The sequence below is a fragment of the Macaca thibetana genome, chromosome 13, assembly GCF_024542745.1.
Source record: "Macaca thibetana thibetana isolate TM-01 chromosome 13, ASM2454274v1, whole genome shotgun sequence".
NCBI classification, from domain to species: domain Eukaryota; kingdom Metazoa; phylum Chordata; class Mammalia; order Primates; family Cercopithecidae; genus Macaca; species Macaca thibetana.
Window position 1 is genome coordinate 1,069,346 of NC_065590.1, and position 18,937 is coordinate 1,088,282.

At 53.2% G+C, this 18,937-nt stretch overlaps 1 protein-coding gene across 3 annotated transcripts in view; it reads left to right on the forward strand.

Moving 5' to 3' along the window:
• Positions 1–353: 353 nt before the first annotated feature.
• CNNM4 (cyclin and CBS domain divalent metal cation transport mediator 4) overlaps positions 354–18,937 on the forward strand; it is a 54,435-nt gene continuing 35,851 nt past the window's right edge. For 2 of the 3 annotated variants that reach the window (XM_050755089.1, XM_050755091.1), the window contains exon 1: positions 453–1,862. In XM_050755089.1, coding sequence (XP_050611046.1) covers positions 461–1,862 — 1,402 coding nt within the window. In that variant the 5' untranslated portion in view covers positions 453–460. Of the gene's footprint in view, positions 1,863–18,937 lie in introns of all 3 variants that reach the window. The other variant, XM_050755090.1, reaches the window with a different exon arrangement.

Consider the following 18,937-nt stretch of genomic DNA (forward strand, 5'->3'; position numbering starts at 1 on the left):
AGCGGGCCACCCCCAGCTGCAGGCTGCCGGGACGGAAAAGGAGCCTCGCACGAGCGGCCGGGCGAGGCCGAGGAACAGGAACGGCGTGGCGAGGAGACCAGGTCCCGGAGAAGGAGAGCCGACCCCACGGGCAGAGAAAGGCGGGGAAGGGCGCGGAGGCGGAGCACTGGGCCTGTCCCCGCCCGCGGCTCTCGCGCTTCGGAGCTGTTCCACCTTAAGCGTCCGGACCCCCTTAAGGGCAGGGGCTGGAGCAGCGAGCCCCGGGGGCGGGGCCTCCAATGCAAATGAGGGGCGTGGGCAGGCGGGGCGTGGCGGGCGGGGCGCTGACCTGACGTCAGGCTCGCGGCCGGGGCAGTTGGCTCGGCGGCAGCGGAGCGGCCGGAGCGGCCGGAGCGGCGGTGCGGAGCGGGGCCGCGCGGCGTGGCGTGGGGAGCGGCGGCGGCGGCAGAGCCAGAGCAACATGGCGCCGGTGGGCGGGGGCGGGCGCCCGGGCGACGGGCCGGCCCGCGGGCGCCTCCTCCTGGCGGCGCCGGTGCTGCTGGTGCTGCTGTGGGCGCGGGGGGCCCGGGGCCAGGGCAGCCCCCAGCAGGGCGCGATCGTGGGCATGAGGCTGGCGAGCTGCAACAAGTCGTGTGGGACGAACCCGGATGGCATCATCTTCGTGTCCGAGGGCAGCACCGTGAACCTGAGGCTGTACGGCTACAGCCTGGGCAACATCTCCGGTAACCTGATCTCCTTCACCGAGGTGGACGATGCCGAGACCCTCCACAAGTCCACCAGCTGTCTCGAGCTCACCAAGGACCTGGTTGTCCAGCAGCTGGTCAACGTGAGCCGCGGGAACACGTCCGGCGTGCTGGTGGTGCTCACCAAGTTCCTCCGGAGGAGCGAGAACATGAAGCTGTATGCACTGTGCACCCGGGCCCAGCCCGACGGGCCCTGGCTGAAGTGGACGGACAAGGACTCACTGCTCTTCATGGTGGAGGAGCCTGGGAGGTTCCTGCCTCTCTGGCTGCACATCCTCCTCATTACGGTGCTGCTGGTGCTGTCGGGCATATTTTCTGGCCTCAACCTCGGGCTTATGGCCCTGGACCCCATGGAGCTGCGCATCGTGCAGAACTGTGGCACCGAGAAGGAGAGGCGCTATGCCCGCAAGATTGAGCCCATCCGGCGCAAGGGCAACTACCTTCTCTGTTCGTTGCTCCTGGGGAACGTGCTGGTCAACACCTCCCTCACCATCCTTCTAGACAACCTCATCGGGTCCGGCCTCATGGCGGTGGCCTCCTCCACCATTGGCATTGTCATCTTTGGGGAGATCCTACCTCAGGCCCTGTGCTCCCGACACGGGCTGGCTGTGGGTGCCAACACCATCATTCTCACCAAATTCTTTATGCTGCTCACCTTCCCCCTCAGTTTTCCCATCAGCAAGCTCCTGGACTTTTTTCTGGGCCAGGAGATTCGCACTGTTTACAACCGGGAGAAGCTGATGGAGATGTTGAAGGTGACGGAGCCGTATAATGACCTCGTGAAAGAGGAGCTCAATATGATCCAGGGTGCCCTGGAACTCCGCACCAAAACCGTAGAGGATATCATGACCCAGCTCCAGGACTGCTTCATGATCCGCAGCGATGCCATCCTGGACTTCAACACCATGTCGGAGATTATGGAAAGCGGCTATACCCGCATCCCGGTGTTTGAAGATGAGCAGTCCAATATCGTAGATATTCTCTACGTCAAAGACTTGGCCTTTGTGGACCCCGATGACTGCACCCCGCTCAAGACTATCACTCGCTTCTACAACCACCCGGTGCACTTTGTCTTCCATGACACCAAGTTGGATGCCATGCTGGAGGAGTTCAAGAAGGGTAAGGCCGCATGTAGTTCCCCTGGTTCAATTTCCTCGAGATGCCTCTTGTCCCCTGGCGTGTTTTGTGTCTGCTGGCTTTAGTGTTCTGTTTGTGTGACTCTGTGTCCCTTTGCCCATCACTTCCTATGCCTCTGAGGTGAACGATTTTGGAGCAGGAGACCCATTCTCAAGTGTCTGCCGTCTGCCAGGTAGTATGCTGTGTGCTCCTGATGAATCAAAGCTGAATAAGACACACTCACTCCCTTGGAGGGCTGGAGCAAGGCCTCAGGGAGCTGTTGAAGCAAGACAGAGTAAGATGCCTGAAAAGAGGCCAGGGTGATGGAGATTTAGAGTATGGGGTGGAGTCGAGAAGGGGCTGGGAAATTGGGGAGTTCACAGGGGAAGGTGCTTTTGAGGAGAACCTTAAAAGGTGGAGAGGCTTGCTGCTTGAGGCAGAGGGAACCCCGCAAGCAGAGAACCCGAGTGGCGAAGCAAAGGTGTGCTGGTGGCCCAGGGGGTGGTCCTGTTTCTTGGGCATAGTGGCTCTGATGCTCAGTTGTCAATGGCTGGAGTCGTTTGGGGCCTGGTGGTGGATGCTAAGTTTGCTCCCAGCGTGGAGCTGCAGGTTTTTGAGCAGGGGAGTGATGTTACTGGAGGTGCCAACCCACAGAAGCAGAACTGGGAGGTCTCTCATTGGCTTGCCGCTCAGAACAATGCCAAGTGGCGCTTTCGACTATTCAGCAGACGCAAGCAGATTAAGTTTTGGTAATTGTCCCGTCTTTCCCTGGCACCAGCATCAGCTTCCCTCCAGTGGTCTGCCGGAAACCTTCAGCTGCCTTGCACTGCCTCGTGTTTTTTTCTCACCTGGGTTCTTGGCCATTTCGCAGGTAGTTAGAGAGACATTTGGAGGGTTTACTCATCAGCCTCAAAGCTCAAGGCACACACTCCTTTTCTTCCAGCAAAATTTTCCTCCCACCTCTGCCATTCAGAAACCCTCAAAGTGGCAGTAAACAAGCCAATTATGGAGTGGAACCCTCCTAGGCTGGCTGAAGGAAGTGAGGAGGCAGAAAGGGAAGCTCTTTTTTAAAGGAATGGAGGTGAGGGGCTCATCCCAAACTTGAGGACTTTGCTTTCTAAACACCCTCCCAGCCTTCATTCTCGTAGGAGAGCTCCTGCTGGCTGAGGCCGCTCAGGCCGACCTAGGGCTCGGAGGGACTTCGGAATCCTAGCAGGCAGTGAGCTGGCAGGTGTTTCTGTAACAGAGAGTGGAGGACAGCTTTGGAGTGGGATAGGCAGGAGTTGGCTTTGCCAGGTTTGGTCTGAAAAGATGCTGGCGTCAGGGCCAGGGTGGTGGGTTGGTACCCTCTTAAGTTCAACAGACTGAATCTCAGCATCGGAGCTGAGGACCACTTGAGTAAAGTAAGCTAGAGTCGGGGAGAGCCCTGGGGAAGGTGGCCTCCCTGCAGACACTGGAGAGACAGACCCCTGGTGGTGAAGGCAGAGGCTGCGGTGGGGCAGGGATTGGGGCGGCTTTGGGAGTGCAGAGCCAGGGATCAGTTTTTCCCAGGTACCCCAGCCTGGGACAGGAAAGCAGTGAGGATCTGTGCCCCAGCCCCACCCCAAGCCTTGGGACCTGAAGACTTCTCTTATTGCTTGGGAGGGAAACTGATTAGGACCCTCCAGGGCAACTTCCTCCTCACTGCCTCTGTGGTGTTTGGGACTGTGGCTTGTGACACACCCAATAGCACCTTCTCTCAATTCAGTTGGGAATCTGGATCCAGCCAGTATGGATTGGTCTGACCAGTCTCCCAGTCTTGATCAGCAGGACTGAGCTCTCTTGGGTGGGAGCCTCCTGGGTCTTGAGAGGGCTGTCTTTGGGCTCTGTCTTGTCAAGTGTCCTTTCATTAAGTTGGGAAACAGAGCTAGCATCTCTTAGGCCAGAGCAGAGCTCTGCTGAGCCAAAGTCCCCAGGTCAGTTTACTCCAGGAAAGTCTTCTCCTTAACAGAGGCCAGTCGCCTGAGGCCAAGCCCTGCAGCAGTGCTGGTAATCCCAGGGAACTGCACACAGGCTGCCCAGGAGATGGTGATAGTCCCCGCTCTCCACCCCCCATCCCCAAATGAGCAGGCCCCGTGGCTTTATGCCATCACTTACTTCCCCATTCTCAGAGGTCTTGGAAAACCAGTTTTAACTCTTTGCTCACTGGGTTCCCTGCAGTGTGGCCTCTTCCAGACCTCTTCCAGACCTTCCCATCTGGTGTCCACCTTCTTAGTCTGCGATTGCTCAGGACACAGCGCATACCTAGTGTCCATCTGCAATTTAAGAGTTTCTCGGCCGGGCGCGGTGGCTCAAGCCTGTAATCCCAGCACTTTGGGAGGCCGAGACGGGCGGATCACGAGGTCAGGAGATCGAGACCATCCTGGCTAACACAATGAAACCCCGTCTCTACTAAAAATACAAAAAAATTAGCCGGGCGAGGTGGCGGGCGCCTGTAGTCCCAGCTACTCAGGAGGCTGAGGCAGGAGAATGGCGTAAACCCGGGAGGCGGAGCTTGCAGTGAGCCGAGATAGCGCCACTGCACTCCAGCCTGGGCGACAGAACGAGACTCCGTCTCAAAAAAAAAAAAAAAAAAAAAAAGAGTTTCTCGTCAGGGCGCGGTGGCTCATACCTGTAATCCCAGCGCTTTGGGAGGGCGAGGTGGACAGATCACAAGGTCAGGAGATTGAGACCATCCTGGCTAACATGGTGAAACCTCGTCTCTACTAAAAATACAAAAAATTAGCCGGCCGTGGTGGCACATGCCTGTAGTCCTAGCTACTGGGGAGGCTGAGACAGGAGAATCGCTTGAACCCGGGAGGCGGAGGTTGTGGTGAGCCCAGATCGCACCACTGCACTTCCAGCCTGGGCGACAGAGCAAGACTCTGTCTCAAAAAAAAAAAAAAGTTTCTTTAGGAGTCTGGTGTTGGTGGTGTTGGGAATGCTTTTTTTTTTTGGCTAAGAGAAACAAGTCAGCAAGGTTAGAACAGCTGGCATTGTTTTATTTGTTTGTTTGTTGTTTTTTGAGACGGAGTTTCGTTCTTGTTGCCCAGGCTGGAGTGTAATGGCACGATCTCGGCTCACTGCAACCTCCACCTCCCGGGTTCAAGTGATTCTTCTGCCTCAGCATCCTAAGTAGCTGGGATTACAGGCATGTGCCACCGCCCCCGGCTAATTTTATATTTTTAGTGGAGACGGGGTTTCTCCATGTTGGTCAGTCTGGTCTGAACTCCTGACCTCAGGTGATCCACCCGCCTCGGCCTCCCAAAGTACTGGGATTACAGGCGTGAGCCACCGCACCTGGCCTTTCAGCTGGCATTGTCAACAGCACCAGAGTCAGAGCTGGGGTGACTGTCTAGCCCAGCGTCTCTCTCTGAGGGTCTGTCCTGGACCCTCCTCCACCCCAGGTTGGGCGAGGGCCCTGAGCCTAGCTTTGCCAGAGTCCTTCTGCCCCACAAGTAATCCTGTTCTAGGGCCTTTGTATTCCTTCTTTCCCCTCTCCAGCATTATAAGCTCTTTGAGGGTAGAGGCCATGCCTTCTTAAGTGTTTTCACTACTCAGTGCTTGGTAAAGAGACGGGTCTCCAGTAAGTGTTGGACAAATGAATGAACAATGGATGACTCTCTGGCAAACCCTACTGACCTTTTTGCTGTTCTTTCTTTCTTTCTTTTTTTTTTGAGACGGAGTTTCGCTCTTATTGCCCAGGCTAGAGTGCAGTGACACCATCGTGGCTCACTACAACCTCCTCCTCCGATTCTCCTGCCTCAGCCTCCCGAGTAGCTGGGATTACAGGCTTCCACCACCACGCTCAGCCAATTTTTTTTTTTTTTTTTGAGACGGAGTCTCGCTCTGTCACCCAGGCTGGAGTGCGGTGGCCGGATCTCAGCTCACTGCAAGCTCCGCCTCCTTGGTTTACGCCATTCTCCTGCCTCAGCCTCCCGAGTAGCTGGGACTATAGGCGCCCGCCACCTCGCCCGGCTAGTTTTTTTTTTGTATTTTTTAGTAGAGACGGGGTTTCACCGTGTTAGCCAGGATGGTCTCGATCTCCTGACCTCGTGATCCGCCCGTCTCGGCCTCCCAAAGTGCTGGGATTACAGGCGTGAGCCACCGCGCCCGGCCTTTTTTTTTTTTTTTTTTTTTAAGACGGAGTCTCGCTCTGTCGCCCAGGCTGGGGTGCAGTGGCCGGATCTCAGCTCACTGCAAGCTCTGCCTCCCGGGTTTATGCCATTCTCCTGCCTCAGCCTCCCGAGTAGCTGGGACTACAGGCGCCCGCCACCTTGCCCGGCTAGTGTTTTGTATTTTTTAGTAGAGACGGGGTTTCACCGTGTTAGCCAGGATGGTCTCGATCTCCTGACCTCGTGATCCGCCCGTCTTGGCCTCCCAAAGTGCTGGGATTACAGGCTTGAGCCACCGCGCCCGGCCCCAGCCAATTTTTATATTTTTAGTAGAGATGGGGTTTCACCATGTTGGCCAGGCTGGTCATGAACTCCTGACCTCAGGTGATCCCCCACCTCAGCCTCCCACAGTGTTAGGATTACAGGCGTGAGCCACTGCGCCGGGCCTTGTTTTGTTTTGTTTTGTTTTGTTTTGAGACAGAGTTTCACTCTGGCACGCTCTCTGCTCACTGCAACCTCCGCCTCCCAGGTTCAAGCTATTCTTGTGCCTCAGCCTCCGAGTAGCAGGGATTAGAGGTGTGTGCCACCGCATCTGGCTGATTTTTGTATTTTTAGTAGAGATGGGGTTTCACCATGTTAGCCAGGCTAGTCTTGAACTCCTGACCTCAAGTGATCTGCCCGCCTCGGCTTCCCAAAGTGCTGGGATTACAGGTGTGAGCCACCGCGCCCGGCCCTTTTTGCTGTTCTTGAACACACCAGGATGCTCCCACCCTGGGGCCTTTGCCCTGGTTGTTTCCTTGGGCTGGAATATTCTTCCCTGGAAGTCAGTATGGCTCACTGTCTTCCCAGGTCACCTCTCAGTGGGGCCTTCCTGCCACCTTGTTTAAAACCGCACCCACCATCCCACCCCAACTTCCTAATCTCCCCTGCCCTGTGCTGATTTCCCCTCTTCTCATAGCACACATCGTTCTCTAGCATCTGTGTAATTTGCTGATTTACTGTGTTGTCTACTGTCTGTCTCCTTCCACTGGCATATAAGTTTCAAAGGGCAGCTCTCTTTGTTTTGCTCGTCAATGTATCTCTAGCCCCTAGAAAGGCTCTTGGCACATAGTAAGGCCTCCGTCCATGGCACTGAGTGAGAAAGTGAGTGAATGAATACCTGTCTGGTTTGGCAGAGGATCCTTCCCATTTTAATAGTGTTAGAATTCTGAGGAGCTGATGAGGGCAAAGAAAAATGGGTGTCGTGCACTTACCAGGTTCAGAGTTCCATCCACACAGGACAGACAGGAGGAGCGCCTGGGATGACATGTCGGGGACTGAGAGGTAGAGTTTGGGGCCTTGAGTGTAATGCATGGTCCCCTCCACGTGCCTCAGTTTCCCGACCAATAAGTGGTCTTTGACCACTGGGGGTTTACACAGCTTCCCTCGTTAGATGAGTCATGAATGTGCTCCTGCACACTTAGAGATGGGCCAGGGGCATCGGTGCAGAGGTGGCGGCTGAGCGTCCCTGGGAGTAAGGCAGGGGGTACAGCCTTGCAGTGCTTCTGTCTCCCGGCTCCCGGCAGTTAGTGCCAGATATCCGTGGAACCCCATGCTGCGTGCAAGACCTGATGCTAGGTGCTGCAGGACCACAGGAGTAAGATCAAGAGTTGGTGAGACAAGCCCTCAGGCCTGAGTCTCCTGTGATTTGAACCTTGGCCCTTCCGCTTAAACCTTGCCTAGAACTGTTTGCAGTACTGGGTGTTGTGGATGGGTTTGTCCAGCTTGGAATCTCAGAACAAAGGCACCTCCAGCTCCTCCTGCCCTCAGTTTGTGTTTTGCCTTCACCACTCTCCCAGACCCTGAAGCAAAGTAATGAAGGAAGAGGGCAGAGCTCCGTGTCCGTCCCCCCCCACTACCCCCCCAACCCCTCCCACCCCCCCCACCCCCCCCACCTCTCCCACCTCCCGACCCCCGCTTGCAGCCCACCTTCCAGCTTCTAGCTGTGACCCACCCTCTGGGACACTCCTTCCCTCCCAGGTACTTAGCTCATCTTTAAACACCTTATCTTTCCCCACCCACCTTATAACCACCTAGACCCTGTACAGACCTGGGTGTAACTCCAGCCAGCCTGGTCACTGACCTGTGAGTTGGCCTTGGACCTGTTACTGCTCCTCTCAGCAAGTTAGTGTAGTATAAGTTGGTGAGAAAAAGCTAGAAATATTCTCATTAAAAACTCCTCCCGGCTGTGGCTCACGCCTGTAAATCCTAGCACTTTGGGAGCTCTTTGGGTGGGTCACTTGAGGCCAGGAGTTCGAGACCAGCCTGGCCAACATGGCAAAACCCCATCTTTACTAAAAAAAAAAAAAAAAAAGCAAAAATTAGCCGGATATGATGGCACATGCCTATAATCCCAGCTACTGGGGTGACTGAGGCAGGAGAATCGCTTGAACCCGGGAGGCAGAGGTTGCAGTGAGCTGATACGGTACCACTGCACTCCAACCTGAGCGACAGAGCAAGACTCTGTCTCAAAAACAAAACAAAACAAAAAACCCATATTTTCATCTAGGCTGTGTCAGATTTTCCCACCCACTTTTTATTTTATTTTTTTTTTTTGAGACGGAGTCTTGCTCTGTCGCCCGGGCTGGAGTGCAGTGGCCGGATCTCAGCTCACTGCAAGCTCCGCCTCCCGGGTTTACGCCATTCTCCTGCCTCAGCCTCCCATGTAGCTGGGACTACAGGCGCCTGCCACCTCGCCTGGCTAGTTTTTTGTATTTTTTTTTTTAGTAGAGACGGGGTTTCACTGTGTTAGCCAGGATGGTCTCGATCTCCTGACCTCGTGATCTGCCCATCTCGGCCTCTCAAAGTGCTGGGATTACAGGCTTGAGCCACCGCGCCTGGCCCCTACCGACTTTATTTTATTCCTGGAACAACTTTATAAAGTGAAGAAAAAACACTGCATGATTTTTGCATTCACTTTTGGTTCCTGTCATCTGACACACCTTAGGTAGCTTATCCTCCCCACCCCGCGCTCCCATCCGCACCTGCTTGTTCTTTCGTTTGTTCAACCAACAGTGACCGTTTTGAAGCCTGTGGGTCAGACACCGTGTTGGCTGTGGGGAATCAGAGATGAATAAAACTGCCCCATTCACAGAACTCACAGTCTCCTGAGGAGAGAGACACATGAACAACACCTGGCTACGCAGAGTTCACAGATCGGGGCTGAGGGGCTGACAGAGGGCAGGCCTGCGAAAGCGAGATGCTTCTGAAGTGAGAGTAACTAGACTCATTGGTCCTTATGGAGACCTGGGAGTCAGGACCAGGAAGTAGCTGTGAAAGTCTGAAGTTTCTAGCTTGGGACTCAGGTTGATAATGTCATTTAACTGCAGTCGGGAGAGGAGGATGAAGAGACAGTTTGGTGAGGGCAGAGGGAGGTGAGTGGTGGTAATGAGAATGGTGGGACCCGTCACTGAGCTCCTTCTCCGTACCCAGCATTGTTTACACTAGGGCTTCTCACACTGGACTGCCTGGACATTTTGTTAAAATGCAGACTTGAACTCAGTGGGGCTGGGTGTGGCCTGAGAGTCTGCATTTCTGACAGGTTCTCAGATGATGCCCATGCTGCTGGCCCTGGCCCGCACCAGTGTGCAGTAACATCTAGGCAGGCTTGCAGGGGAAAATGCTCACGTGGGGCTGGGGAGCAAGGCCAGGACAACACTAAAAGGTTTAAGAGTCAGCCAAGAGCAGGCAGAACGGGAGAGAGAGCTGCCGGGCACAGTGGCTGACGCTGGTAATACCAGCACTTTGGGTGGCTGAGGCGGGTGGATCACCTGAGGTCAGGACTTTGAGACCAGCCTGACCAGCATGGCGAAACCCCGTCTCTACTAAAAATACAAAAATTAGCCGGGCGTGGTGATGGTCGCCTGTTATCCCAACTGCTAGGGAGGCTGAGGCAGAAGAATAGCTTGAATCAGGAGGCGGAGGTTGCAGTGAGCCAAGATCGCGCCACTGTACTCCAGCCTGGGTAACAGAGTGAGACACTGTCTCAAAAAAAAAAAAAAAAAAAAAAAAGAATGTGAGAGAGAGGAAAGGACAGTGCAGGGGATGTCAGTGTGTAAAAGCTGGGCTGGGGTAACTCCTTGATGGGGACGAAGAGAACCAAGAGGGCACGGTATTCGGGAGCCTCCTTGGAAGGTCCAATGGGGTGAGGACCACGCACAGACTGTGGGATGGGACCTTAGGCTGTGGGGTGCCCAGCGAGAGCAGCCTCAGACAAGTGGTGCCTGAAGGCAGCTGTGCACAGGCTGTCCGTCAGCCCTGCCTGGTAGTAGCCTCAACATGGTGCTTTGATCTCTAGAAGCTGCCCGGGGGCAGGTGTATCTGAGAGTGACACGAGCTGGTTGATACTCTGGGTGCAGGCAGAGGTCCCAGCGGGGACAGCTGACAGAACTGTGCCCAGGCTCCTTCTCACTTTCCCTTTAGTGCAGTGCTGTGGGAAGGGAACATGGGCATGTGCAGGGGCCCGGTGTGTGCCAGCCGGCGGGCAGCTGCACCTCCTTCCTGGCTGGCCCCGCGCAGCCTATGGGCTGATTCCCAAAGAGGAGCCAGAACTGAGGGGAGACTCACGTGTCTTCACTTGACAGTTTTCTTCCCAGAGCTCTGGTTTGCGCAACGGAAGGCACTGCCGTGCATCGAGGCCGTAATAGGTTCGTAGGTTATTCTGGTGTTTGCTTTTCAAACATCTCGTATTTTTAACTAGGAAATCCCGCTCCAGTGTTTTTCTGCTCACCTCTGGTCAGGACGGGAAGCACCGAGCAGATGTTTAACGTTGAAAATGGGTGAATACGTAGGAGCGCAACATCAGGGGACGGCCCTGCAGGATCAGCAGGGGGCGCTTAGGAAGGGGAGGCCTGTCTTGTAAGTAAAAGTCTGGGAAGGCATTTCAGCGGAATCTGCTAGGGTGGGTAGACACGGCGTTTTCCACTCTGGTACGTGTTGCCCTGGGAGAGCCTGGACAAGACCCGAGGGCTGAGGGGTGAGCCTCGCCGTCCTCCGCAGCAGCTGTGGGGGTGTGGCTCGGGCCTCCCGGGCTGCTTCCCATCCCTTTCTAGAGGGACTTGGGGGTGCGGATCCCTGGGTGCCATCTCTCTGCCCCCTTCCCACATGAACCTGGTTGACTGAACAGCAAGGACATCTTCGAGGGGAAGGAAGCCTGGCCCCTCTGAAGGAGTCGCTACTACAGGCCTCCAGTCTCCTTGAGGGCAGGGGCCAGCGTGGTTGTCCCGCACTGAGCGCTGGCTCCTGAAAGGCCGCACAGTCATGGAGAGTGTGTATGGAACTGGGCCAGGCCTTCATCGCTGCCTTGGTGACTGATTTTCGCAGAGCCTCCTGGTTCCTTCTCCCCAGCCTGTGGGGGATGGACAGGCTGTCTCAAAGCCTTCCTGTGGTCTTAGGGATTCTTGGAACTCAGCAGAACTGACTCTGAGATGGGTGAAGGTGCTAGAATTTCCAGAAGTACCCGGCTGGCCGTCGGCTGAGGGGGTGGGAAGCAGCTGGCCAGTCGCTGCCATTTGCTCCAGCCCCTGTGTCTGCTGCCACACCCGCCCTGCACCTCTCTTACCCCTCTCCTTTCACCAGGACGTCCTGTTGTGAGAGGGTCGGAGGCTCCATAAAGGACCCCTGGCTTATGTCATAGGCTAGAGCCTGGACTCCTTACTTCTGTGCCTATTCCACTGTTAAAGGATTTTCTGTCTTTCTTTTTTATTAGTGTTTATTATTTGTCCGTAGCCATAAAAGAGATGCATCTCATTGCTGGAACTTGTCTCTATTCAAAACAAAACAAAACAAAACAACAAAACAAAAACCTTATAACAAACAGCATGGCTCGGTGCAGTGGTTCACACCTCTAATCCCAGTACTTTGGGAGGCTGAGGCGGGTGGATCACCTGAGGTCAGGAGTTCGAGACCAGCCTGGCCAACATGGTGAAACCCTGTCTCTACTAAAAAAATACAAAAAAATTTAGCCGGTCGTGGTGGTGCACGCCTGTAATTCCCAACTACTTGGGAGGCTGAGGCAGGAGAATTGCTTGAACCCGGGAGGTGGAGGTTGCGGTGAGCCACGATCGTGCCACTGCACTCCAGCCTGGGCAACAGAACCACACTCCATCTCAAAAAAAAAAAAAAAAAAAACAAATCCTTGTCTGCATGCTTTTTGGAACACAGTTTAGATGGGTTCTTCAGATTTCCCGCTGATAAGACATGAAATCCATTTTATCCCCATCATCCTTTGGGAGTCTCTCAGAGCATCTGCACCAGGACAAGGGCTGGGCAGTGCTGTGCGCCTCTGCGGGAGGGTGAGCCCAGAGGCTGGATGTGCAGCTGCTGGTTTGTTTTGCTGGGGGTTAAACTTGGTGTTGCTGGAGCATTCCCCAGAGGTTACGGTCAGAGTTGCTTCCATGCTGCAGGGCTGATTTACTGTGAAGGGGTAGGGTTGTTGCAGGACTGGTTTCCCAGGCTCTCTGAAACGCCTGGTCTCTGGCCAGGAGGCAGCCTGGAGCCTCAGTGTGAGGAGGATCCCTCCCCCACCCCAGGTAGGGCCACTCCCACCTATGTGCGCACCCACACTCATACCCCCACATAGGCACAGGCAGGCACTCACACATGCACGTGCACACACACACACTCTCATACCCCCACATAGGCACAGGCAGGCTCGCCGTCACCCATGCACACACATACACTCATAACCCCCACAAAGGCACAGGCAGACACACACACACACGCGCGCACACACACACACCCTTCACATAGGCACAGGCGGGCTCACTCCCACTCATGCGCACACACACACTCATACCCCCCACACAGGCACAGGCAGGCACTCACACACACGCGCGCACACACACACTCCCACCTCCCAGATGCACAGGCAGGGCCACTCTCACACGTTCACACCCACCTGCTAACCCCCATGTGCACACGCAGGCTCTCAAACGCCCACGTTTATGCACACATGCACTGTCACCAGGAGTCTTGCCTTAAACTGAAGCCTCTCTCTCATGAAACTTTCCTAAGAGTTAGAAGTCAGTTTCAAAAATTAGTAAATGCTTGTACAGTGTAATTTATTTCATGAAACGCCCAAAATAGTGAGTTTCTCTTCAGCTGCTAGTGATCTGGTCATCCACGTTGATGACTGTGTCCCCTTCAGACCTTGTTGTGAGGACTCAGTGAGGTAAGGTGTGCAAAGTGCTTAGCCCTGTGCCCAGCACTGTGTAATAATGTGGTACATGTTAGTTATTTTTAAAATTATTATTGCTATTATCCAAAAGGTGCCCCAGTTGGCATTGATGCCAACCTGTGGCCACAGCGGTTCTCATACACTGTCTCTGTTGGCAGGCTGCCCTGCTGTTCAGGGTGGTGCCTTTTTTGGAATTATAAATACACTGGCCGGGCGCGGTCGCTCAAGCCTGTAATCCCAGCACTTTGGGAGGCCGAGACGGGCGGATCACGAGGTCAGGAGATCGAGACCATCCTGGCTAACACGGTGAAACCCCGTCTCTACTAAAAAATACAAAAAACTAGCCGGGCGAGGTGGCGGGCGCCTGTAGTCCCAGCTACTCGGAAGGCTGAGGCAGGAGAATGGCGGGAACCCGGGAGGCAGAGCTTGCAGTGAGCTGAGATCCGGCCACAGCACTCCAGCCTGGGCGACAGAGCGAGACTCCGTCTCAAAAAAAAAAAAAAAAAAAAAAAAATAAATAAATAAATAAATAAATGAATACACTGATACACCTTCTATGTACCCACAAAAATTTAAAATTAAATGAAATGGCCAGGCACAGTGGCTCACGTCTGTAATCCCAGCACTTTGGGAGGTCAAGGCGGACAGACCAGGAGTTTGAAATCAGCCTGGCCAACGTGGTGAAACCCCGTCTCTACTAAAAGTACAAAAATTAGCCGGATATGGTGGCGTGTACGTGTACCTGTAGTCCCAGCTACTCAGGAGGCTGGGGCTGGAGAATCCCTTGAACCCAGGAGGTGGAGGTTGCAGTGAGCCAAGATCACACCACTGCACTCCGGCCTGGGTGATAGAAGACTCCATCTAAGGCCGGGCGCGGTGGCTCAAGCCTGTAATCCCAGCACTTTGGGAGGCCGAGACGGGCGGATCACGAGGTCAGGAGATCGAGACCATCCTGGCTGACACGGTGAAACCCCGTCTCTACTAAAAAATACAAAAAACTAGCCGGGCGAGGTGGCGGCGCCTGTAGTCCCAGCTACTCGGGAGCCTGAGGCAGGAGAATGGCGTGAACCCGGGAGGCGGAGCTTGCAGTGAGCTGAGATCCGGCCACTGCACTCCAGCCTGGGCGACAGAGCGAGACTCCGTCTCAAAAAAAAAAAAAAAAAAAAAAAAAAAAAAAAAAAAAAAAAAAAGACTCCATCTAAAAAAAAAAAAAAAAATTAAAAGTAAATATAGAAAGCTTATTAAAAATAAATAAATAATGACACTGAGCTCAAAAGAACCCTCTATATAATTATATGCTAATTCAGATGCCATCTTATCTGGACCCCAGTGTATGTAGTCAGGGTAACAGAAGGCAGAGCTCAATGGAAAAAAATGAAAGTGAAAGAGGAAATTCTCCTCATTTACTTAGTTTCCCCCACTTCCAAAGTGGGGAAAGTTAAGCCCGCCATCCTGACCGCCAGCGCATCCGTGTTCCGACTGCAGGAGCATCATGTGAGGGCTGCCCTGTGGGAGGGGCAGGGGAAGGAAGGAGCACAGCCCTGTTTGCCAGTCACGCGTTTTCATTTCAGCTTCACTGGTCCTCTGCTGCCTCCCAGGTGTCTCAGGGAGGGAGGGAAGAGGCCACCAGCTGAGTCTCTGTTCCCTTGGAGCCCCATCTTGCCTCTGCCACAGAGATCTGTGGTCACTTGGAGGCCAGGAGTTTGAGGTTACACGAGCTATGATTGCATCATTGCACTTCAGCCTGGGTGGCAGAATGAGACCCTGTGTTTAAAAGTTTTAAAAAAATCAAAAAGTTTAAAAAGGCCGGGCGCGGTGGCTCACGCCTGTAATCCCAGCACTTTGGGAGGCCGAGGCGGGCGGATCACAAGGTCAGGAGATCGAGACCACGGTGAAACCCCGTCTCTACTAAAAATACAAAAAATTAGCCGGGCGCAGTGGCGGGCGCCTGTAGTCCCAGCTACTCAGGAGGCTGAGGCAGGAGAATGGCGTAAACCCAGGAGGCGGAGCTTGCAGTGAGCCGAGATCGCACCACTGCACTCCAGCCTGGGCGACAGAGCGAGACTCCGTCTCAAAAACAAAACAAAACAAAACAAAACAAAACAAAAAGTTAAAAAAAAAAAAAGAACAGGAAATGCATGTGCCTGTAGTAGTGGTTAACGTTTATGGAATAATTATTTAATCCTCCAAGTGCTGTAGATGGGAAACTGAGGCTCAGAGAGGCCAGCAGCCTTTCCCAGTCACATGACAGCTGAGTGACAGCCTCAGGCTATGCGGCCCTAGAAGCCATGCTGTAAAGCACTATGCAGTGTCTCCTTGCAGTGAGATTGCAGCTGGTAAGACAGAGAGCAGGCCGGGTGCGGTGGCTCACGCCTGTAATCCCAGCACTTGGAGAGGCCAGGGCGGGTGGATCACCTGAGGTCAGGAGTTCGAGACCAGCCTGACCAACATGGCAAAACCGCATCTCTACTAAAAATACAAAAATTAGCTGGGTGTGATGTGTGCCGGTCCTCCCAGCTACTTGAGAGGCTGAGGCAGGAGATTCGTTTGAACCCAGGAGGTGGAGGTTGCAGTGAGCAGAGATCGTGCCACTGCACTCCAGCCTGGGAGACAGAGTAAGACTCCATCTCAAAAAAAAAAAAAAAAAAAAAAAGGCCAGAAGATTGAGAGTTTCCAGTAAGTTCAGGCTAAAAAATGCTAAAAAATGTACTGTCAGTTTTCAATTTTTTTTTTTAGGTAAACTTTTTGTTGATGCATAATATAGAGAAAAGTGCATAAATCATAAGTGTACAACCTGTGTACAAACACCCCTGCCGCTGAGCTTGAGTAATAAAACATTACCCACACCCTGAAAGCCCACCCCTGACCCCATGCACCCTCCCAGTCCCTGCCCTGCTCCCTCAGTCATCCTGGGTCAATTATTATTAGTATTTGTTTTTTGAGACGGAGTCTCGCTCTGTTGCCCAGGCTGGAGTGCAGTGGTGCCATCTTGGCTCACTGCAAGCTCCGCTTCCCGGGTTCACGCCATTCTCCTGCCTCAGCCTCCCAAGTAGCTGGGACTACAGGCGCCCGCCACCACACCCAGCTAATTTTTTGTATTTTTAGTAGAGATGCGGTTTCACCATGTTAGCCAGGATGGTCTCGATCTCCTGACCTCGTGATCTGCCTGCCTCGGTCTCCCAAAGTGCTGGGATTACAGGCGTGAGCCACCGCACCCGGCCGGGTCAATTTTTTTCTGTTTCTAAACTTTTGTAAGTGAATCATATCATATGTACACTTTTGTGTCTGGCTTCTGCTGAATGTTAAGAGTCTGAGCTTCATCCACGTTGTGTGTAGCTGTCATTCATTCCTTTTTGTTGCTGTCATAATATTCCCTTATATAACCAATAATATTGTTTTTTTTTTTTTTTTTTTTTTTTTTTGAGACGGAGTCTCGCTCTGTCGCCCAGGCTGGAGTGCAGTGGCGCGATCTCGGCTCACTGCAAGCTCCGCCTCCCAGGTTCACGCCATTCTCCTGCCTCAGCCTCCCGAGTATCTGGGACTACAGGCGCCCACAACCGTGCCCGGCTAATTTTTTTTTTTGTATTTTTAGTAGAGACGGGGTTTCACCGTGGTCTCGGTCTCCTGACCTTGTGATCCGCCCGCCTCGGCCTCCCAAAGTGCTGGGATTACAGGCGTGAGCCACCGCGCCCGGCCATAACCAATAATATTGTTGATGGACATTGCATTGTTTCCAGCTTGGGACTATTACAAATGACACTGCTAAGAACACTCTTGTGCGTGTATCTTGCTGAACATATGAAGGCATTTCTGTTGGGAATATGCCCGGGAATGGAATCTCTAAGGCACAGGGAAAGTAGAGATGAGAGTTTTCCAAAGTGCTTGTATCAGTGTTCACTCCCATCCCCACCAACTCTGGTCTTGTCAAGTATGTGTATATGTGTTTAATGTTTGCCATTCAGGTGTGTGCATGGTTGTGTCTCGTTGTGTTTTGTTTTTGTTTTGAGGCAGGGTCTCTTCCTGTCACCCAGGCCGGAGTACAGTAGCATGATCACAGCTCACTGCAGGCCCAACCTCCCAGGCTCAAGCAGTCCTCCCACCTCAGCCTCCCAAGTTGCTGGGACCACAGGTGTGGGCCACCACGCCTGGCTAATTTTTAAATTTGTGTAGAGATGTGGTCTTGCCTTGTTGTCCAGGCTGGTCTCGAACTCCTGGCCTCAAGCGATCCTCCCTCCTCAGCCTCCTAAAGTGCTGGGATTACGGGCTGGAGCCACTGTGCCATTGTAGTTTTATTTTATTTTATTTTATTTTTTTGAGATGGAGTTTCGCTCTGTCGCCTAGGCTGGAGTGCAGCGGCGTGATCTCAGCTCACCACTACCTCCGCCTCCCAGATTCAAGTGATTCCTCCGCCTCAGCCTCCCGAGTGGCTGGGACCACAGGCCACGTGCCACCACGCCCAGCTAATTTTTTGTATTTTAGTAGAGACGGGGTTTCACCGTGTTGGTCAGGATGGTCTCGATCTCCTGACCTCGTGATCCACCTGCCTCGGCCTCCCAAAGTGCTGGGATTACAGGCTTGAGCCACCGTGCCCGGCCGCCATTGTGTTTTTTAAAAATTTACTTTTATTGATACCTAATAGCTATTTTCACAGTACGTGTGATAATTTGATAGATTCATGTAATCAAATCAGGGTAATGGGAATATTCATCACCTTGAGTTATCTGTTCTTTATTCTTGGAGCATTTGAATTATTCTCTCCAAGTCATTTTGAAATGTAAAATTGACTAGTGTTAACCATCGTCACCTGCTGATCTGTGGGGCATCAGGTCTAATTTCTTCTAAGTGTATGTTTGTACCCATTAATCAACCTCTTTTCATCCCCCTCATTGTGGTTTTGAGATGGAGTCTCGCTCTGTCGCCCAGGCTGGTGTGCAGTGGTGCATCTCGGCTCACTGCAAGCTCTGCCTCATGGGTTCGAGCAATTCTCCTGCCTTAGCCTCCTGAGTAGCTGGGATTACAGGCATGAGCCACCACACCAGGCTAATTTTTTTGTATTTTTAGTAGAGATGGGGTTTAACCATGTTGGCTAGGCTGGCCTTGAACTCCCGACCTTGTGATCCTCTCGCGTTGGCCTCCCAAAGTGCTGGGATTACAGGCGTGAGCCACTGAGCCCAGCTTCATTGTGGTTTTAATTTAGATTTCCCTAGTGAATTATGATATTGAGCACATTTTTGTATGCTCATTGTCCATTTGACTCTTCTTTTCGTTGGTGTCTGCTAACTATTTTCTTTTTTTCTTTTTTTTTGAGACGGAGTCTCACTCTTGTTGCCCAGGCTGGAGTGTAATGGCACAGTCTCGGCTCACTGCAACCCCCGCCTCCTGGGTTCAAGCAATTCTCCTGCCTCAGCCTCCTGAGTAGCTGGGACTACAGGAGCGCGCCGCCACACTCAGCTAAGTTTTGTGTATTTAGTATAAACAGAGTTTCACCATGTTGGCCAGGATGGTCTCAATCTCTTAACCTTGTGATCCACCCGCCGTGGCCTCCCAAAGTGCTGGGATTACAGGCTTGAGCCACCACGCCCGGCCCTGTTGCCTGTTTTCTAAGAGGTTGTTTGCCTTGCCTTTTTATTTCTTTTTTGAGATACAGTCTCTCTGTCACAGGCTGGAGTGCGGTGATGCCGTCATGGCTCACTATAGCCTCAACTTCCCAGGTTCAAGCAATATATTCC